This window comes from Geospiza fortis, unplaced genomic scaffold (assembly GCF_000277835.1).
Source record: "Geospiza fortis unplaced genomic scaffold, GeoFor_1.0 scaffold229, whole genome shotgun sequence".
NCBI classification, from domain to species: Eukaryota; Metazoa; Chordata; class Aves; order Passeriformes; family Thraupidae; genus Geospiza; species Geospiza fortis.
This window is the reverse complement of record NW_005054357.1, coordinates 4,483,127-4,489,126: the sequence shown is the minus strand read 5'-3', so window position 1 is coordinate 4,489,126 and position 6,000 is coordinate 4,483,127. Positions and strand designations below refer to the sequence as shown.

General features: G+C 42.8%; 1 protein-coding gene across 2 annotated transcripts in view; it reads left to right on the top strand.

Moving 5' to 3' along the window:
• Positions 1–6: 6 nt before the first annotated feature.
• TPR (translocated promoter region, nuclear basket protein) overlaps positions 7–6,000 on the top strand; it is a 33,582-nt gene continuing 27,588 nt past the window's right edge. For both annotated transcript variants that reach the window (XM_031059173.1, XM_031059172.1), the window contains exons 1-8: positions 7–35; positions 2,016–2,120; positions 2,541–2,614; positions 3,621–3,717; positions 3,944–4,047; positions 4,674–4,838; positions 5,069–5,161; positions 5,282–5,362. In XM_031059173.1, coding sequence (XP_030915033.1) covers positions 2,609–2,614; positions 3,621–3,717; positions 3,944–4,047; positions 4,674–4,838; positions 5,069–5,161; positions 5,282–5,362 — 546 coding nt within the window. In that variant the 5' untranslated portion in view covers positions 7–35; positions 2,016–2,120; positions 2,541–2,608. The remainder of the gene's footprint in view (positions 36–2,015; positions 2,121–2,540; positions 2,615–3,620; positions 3,718–3,943; positions 4,048–4,673; positions 4,839–5,068; positions 5,162–5,281; positions 5,363–6,000) is intronic.

Genomic DNA, 6,000 nt, shown 5'->3' with positions numbered 1-6,000 from the left:
GCGCCCCCGCCATGAGCGCTTCAAGGTGGACAGCGGTGAGCGCGGGCGGCGGGCCCACGGTGCCTGTGCTGGGGGAGGCAGCGCGGGCACAGCGCGGAACGCGGTTCTGTCTTCCACAGGCTCTCGGGGGTACCCTGGGGGCTGTGAGGCCGGGAGGGGGCTGGGAACGGGCCTGCAGTGGGACCTGAGCGGTGTTTGTCTCGTTCTGTCTCTTGGAGTATATATACATATATATATATATACACATATATATATATGTATATATATACACTTCTTAATTTTTTTTCTCTTGCTGGTGGTTGTTGGGTTTTTTTTCCCCTCTTGCTAAGGGGCGTTCAGGGTTAAAACTGCGTTTGAAATGGTCATATTGAACAGCTTTTCGCCAGGTTTTGAGCAACCATTGATAGGCACAGGTCTGAGGAGGAGCGGCTGAGGGAGCTGGAAAGGGGCTCAGCCTGGAGAAAAGGAGGCTCAGGGGGGACCTTGTGGCTCTGCACAGCTCCTGACAGGAGGGGACAGCCGGGGGGGTCGGGCTGTGCTCCCAGGAACAGGGACAGGAGGAGAGGGAACGGCCTTCAGTTGCATCAGGGAAGGTTCAGGTTCGATATTGGGAAAAAATCCTTTACTGAAGGGGCTGTCCATCCCTGGCAGAGCTGCCCAGGGCAGGCGTGGAATCCCCACCCCTGGAGGGATTTTGAAGCCCTGTAGATGTAGCATTTGGGGACATGGGTCAGCGGTGGCCTTGGCAGGGCTGGGCCATGGTTGGACTCTGATCTCAGGTGTCTCTTCTGTCCAACCCAAACAAACAGTTCTGTGCTTCAGTCTGCTTTGGTCCTTGTTGTGGAGGAGAAATTCAGCTTTGTTCACACAGCTCTCAAAAAGCCCTAGATCTATACTTTACTGTTCAATTCCATTCCATAAAGTGGCCCTGATGGAATCAATATTTTTATATTGATTTGGAGATGAGTTGATAACAGAACAGTAGCACCAGCAGAGAGCAGAAGACAAGAGTGTGAGGTTGTGAATATGAGTTAATTTGTAGAGGATGTGACATACTTCTGATACTTCATACTTCTCATACTTCATACTTCTTCTACCTTTCAGTTTTTAAATCTCTCTCATGGTAGAAATCTTGGTAAATATATTACTAAAATGTGGTGTAAATTAAGGTAACCCACATACTTTAGCAAGTTGCTCACTTCCAGATCCATTCTTCTTGCATGTGGCAGGAGGAGGAGCAGCATTATTTGAAATTGTAATGTATCAAAGGAAAATAAACAGACATCCCTCAGTGCTTCCTTAGAAGCCCATCCTGCCCAAGAGTGGGATTAATTGTAATTTTACTGAGTATTTTACACTGAAGCTCCGTGACACAGTTACTGTTTTAGATCACAAAAATTCACATCTAATTATTTTTTTTTCACTCCTAAGGGAATAGAGCCCAGGAATTAATTTTAAGAAGTCTTTATTAAAAGTTTCCCCAGATCAAATCCCTTGATACTTGGGTATATGTGGATTTTATTTTGTATGTATAGAAACACCCCAGAAATAAAAGAAGTTTTAAGCTGATGAGCCCACACTGCATAATTGGGCTGATACAACATCTCTGGTTACATCAAAAATATTGAAGAACTAGTCAGATTAATTGGGCTTTGAGTTGATGGACAATGTCACAGAATCATGGAATGATTTGGGTTGGAAGGGACCTTAAAGCTCATCTCATTCCAACCCCTCCTATTGGGACGGGACACTTTCTGCTAGACCAGGCTGAAACATATCACAGTTTCTGGAAACATAGCACTTGTCATGCTAGCAAAGTGTTTTAAACAGCATTCATTCAATGTGGAAATGCAGGTTTTTGCCTTCAAAAATGTTGTGGGTTTTTTTTTTCCTTTCTTCAAATTCTGTTACAGTCTTAGTATTTTTATATATTCTTTTTAGAATGCTTTTCGGTGAAGGTGAGAAAGAAAAAAGTGTTTATGATGTGAAACTGAGATGACTTTGTTATTTTGCAGAGCAACAGTACTTTGAAGTGGAAAAGCGACTGGCTCAGAGCCAGGAAAGGCTTGTAAATGAGACCCAGGAATGTCAAACTCTGCGGGAGGAGCTCAAAAAGCTTCGTAAGTATAACTGTGTAACATCCTTAGGTGTTGGGCAGGACATTCACCCTCCAGCTCAGTGTTGTGGGCACTGCCCCAGGGTTTACACAGGAGCTGAAAATCTCCCATCTGCTGCATTTGGGATGTGATTTGGTGGTGTGTTCCAAGATTAATGGAATCTGTTGTTCTCATGGCAGAAGAGCCCCTTGCTGGGTAGTAGCAGTGCAGTGGGCTGTGTATGGATCCTCACAAAAGCTGCTTCTGCCCTGAGCAGTGCCTTGTTCTGCCTCAGTGCCCCTGGTCCATCCAGGGCAGGGTCTGGCATTCTTCTCTCCCTTTTGCTCAAGATATTTGTCAGCGAAATTGTGGCTCTGTTGCATTAGGAGGGTGAGTTCTGTCACATCCTGGTGGAGATCCCTCACTGCTGTTCCTTCCCCCCAGATGAGCAGCTGAAGGTGCTCAATGAGAAGAACAAGGAGCTCGAGGCTGCCCAGGACCGGAATGCAGCCATGCAGGTACTGCTGGGGTTGGCCAGGGGCTGACACCCTGGGGCTCCCTGGCCCTTTGCAGCACAGAATGCACTCAGTTCCCCATGGAGAGTGTCAGGAGCAGCACCAGTATGAGCTCAGGGAGGTGTTTACATGTCCATGGGGATGGGTGTGCAGGAAAATTGCAGGAGCTTTTAAAAAGGTGATGTTTTAGCAAACTGAGTGACAGGCAAGCAGGTGCTTTTGTTTCAATTTGGATGGATTGTTCCATTCCAGCTGAAACCTCTTGGGAAGTGACTTTAAACCAAAGCCCCAAAATTCAGACAAAGCTATAAACAAGAGTTCTGTTTTTCCCCATCCTTTCCCATGCTCTGGCACAGTTTTTCTTGTGTTATGCCCAAAAGTCACTGGGTTGCAGGATGGGTCACTTGAGCTGACTGATCCAGCAGAACAGCAATTTTGAAGCAGGAAGCTAAAACAAGTTAATTAGATTGATTTTTCCACAATGAGAAGATGGATCTCATTGTTCCCCCAAAGGAACTTACCTGGGCCTGACTGAGGTGCTTTGTAGTGATACCTTGAGGGCATCCTCAAGTGTAGTGATACCTTGAGACACAGTGTAGCCTGTAAATGATCCAAGATTGTTGGCTTTGTTTTGATTTTTATATTGGTGCATGTAAATTGCATTGTTTGGTTGTTTATGTTAGTGCATTGTTTATATTGGTGCATGTAAATTGCACTGTCATTCCTTGTTTACTCTCTTAGCCCTTTCATTTAACCAAACAAAGCTGTTTCAGGAAATTCTTGACTATTACAGCTGTCTTTTCAAGAATATTAAAATGAAATGCAGTTTTGAACAGCTCCATTGTGATTTCCCTGCCTGCTCTAAGCCTCTTATCCCAGTGTTCAGTTGGCTGGGGTAGCTTAGTGAGGTTTAGCTCGCTGCTGTGTGGTTCTGAGTGTAAGCAGAGGCTAGAAACTGTTCCAGAGAGCTGATCACATTTCTTGATTGCCCTTCTGCAATCTTTTTCAGAGCCAGTTAATTCGAGAGAAGGAAGAACTGGAAGCTGAGAAGAGAGACTTGGTCCGAACCACTGAAAGGCGATCTCAGGAAGTCGAGCATTTAAATGGTACAGCCAGGAGCACAGTCCATAAATACCAGGAAATAACACAGTCATTGCACAAAGACACCACTTTGGTGCTTGTTCTTCTCCATTTAAAAATGTGCCTTACACAGTATCTTAGTGCCCAACATGCAATTACATACAAAGTATCTTGCCTGTTGTCATTCTTTACAATTTAGTAATTAAAGCTGTTACACAACAGATTTTTCTAACACTGATTTCCCTCTTGCAGAGGATGTTAAACGTTTAAATGAAAAGCTCACAGAGGCCAACACAGAAAAGGCAAAACTTCAGCTGAAATTGGATGAGCTTCAAACATCAGATGTTTCCATGAAGGTGAGGAGGGCTTTGTAAGCACAGTGTATGTTCTGCATTGTTTGTGTGTGATGTAATCACCATTTTGTTACGATTCCTTGGAAAGTAGGTCAAGTGAGTGCCTGTTATTTATAGCAAATTCTTTTATTATAAAATTGATGGCTGTGACTACAAGTTAGATCTGTATTCCTGGAAGACATGGGGTGTCAGGCTGGGCAAGCATGTCCAGGCCTTCTTGGTGGCAGTGGAAGGAAGGACTGCTTGGAAGGACTTCAGCTCCATGAAGGGAGGTAGAAAGGAGAAAAATAATGAGCTGTGAACCTGTACCGTTACTTTGTGGGCAGAATAAACTCCATAAAGAGAGGAGGAAGGGATAAAAATCTCAATATCATAATTAATTTCCTCTAAAAGGCTACTCATCTTGTTCTTCTTCCCAACTAATTTAAACTTGGAGGAAACTAACTCAAATGGCAGGAATTTCTCATTGCTTGGTAGTTGTAACTTACTACCAGTGTAATAAGGAGCACTGCCTGTATTTACCAAATTACAGTACATTTTTGCTACTCCTCCTCTAATCTGAGTAGCTTAATTGGCTGTGCTCTTTTCTTTGGAACCACTACACTCACACTGTGCAATTCTCTTTTCAGTACCGGGAGAAAAGGCTGGAGCAAGAGAAGGAGCTGCTGCAGAACCAGAACACATGGCTGAATGCTGAGCTGAAAGCCAAAACAGATGAGCTGCTCCATACTGCCAGGGAGAAAGGCAATGAAATCCTGGAGCTCAAATGCAGTCTGGAGAACAAAAAGGAGGAGGTAATGTAATTACTGAGTTGTCATTTCTTAGAAATTATACCACCTGATTAACTGTGTTAAACAAAGCCATTACTTTAATGACTGTATTTGAGTGACCTTATATGCTCTTTCAGCAACTTTTGGGTTTGTTTTTATTTTTAAGTTAAAAACAATTAGGCAAGTATTTTCCAAAATAAACTGGACTAGGAGCTAAAAATCTTATATAGTGTCCTTATTTCTTCTCTGAATAGGTTTCCAGAATGGAGGAACAGGTGAACAGCTTGAAACAGTCCAACGAAAACCTCCAGAAGTATGTTGAAGAACTTTTGAATAAACTGAAGGAGGTGAGACAGCTTGAAATATGTTAAATGGCATTGCAGTTGCTCCCACAAAACAAACAATAAAATGAGTGAAAAAGAAATAGTGGAATGCTCCCCTACCCTCTCTCCTCTTTCATTTGCCAGGCAAAAGAGCAGCAGACAAGCATGGAAGAGAGATTCCATAATGAACTGAATGCTCACATGAAATTGTCCAACTTGTATAAGGTGGGTTTGTTAATTCCATTATAACTGTAGCAGGGTCTGAATCTTACATAATGCAGGCCAATTTGGAGGGTTTTTTTCCACACAAAATTTGGATGTGGAAAGGCTAACTTCCATTGCAGGACTTTGTGAAACATGCAAAACATTGTTTTCTTTGCTGCTGTCTTAGTCAGCATTTAGACTCTTACATAGCTTGGATTGTCTTGGACAATAAGCAAAACTGAGGTTGAAATAGTAATTTGATGCCAACTGTTTTGAGGCTTCATGTTGCAAATATGTGGTTATGTCTTAGCATTTGTTGGAAGGTAAAAGTTTGTGTGGAAAGTATGACTGTGCAAGAGATTTTTCTGAGTTAGAAGTTCATTTATGAACGCTGCAAATATTGGTGACTTGGTTAGGACCCGGCTGAATGTCCTGTACTGTGTCAAAGACACAGCATCTAAACAAGTAGTATTTGTTCTGTTTGCTCAAAGAGTGAAAAATACCATGTAAGTCAGCTGAAATGTACAACTTTTTGCTCTTTGGTTTGCAAAAGAGCAAAGTTTTATGTTTGGTTTGGTTATTTTAGTTCACAGGTTACTGAGCTCTGCTTTGTGAACTGTCTTGCACAAACACCAAATAAACATTGTACAGCTTTGTAC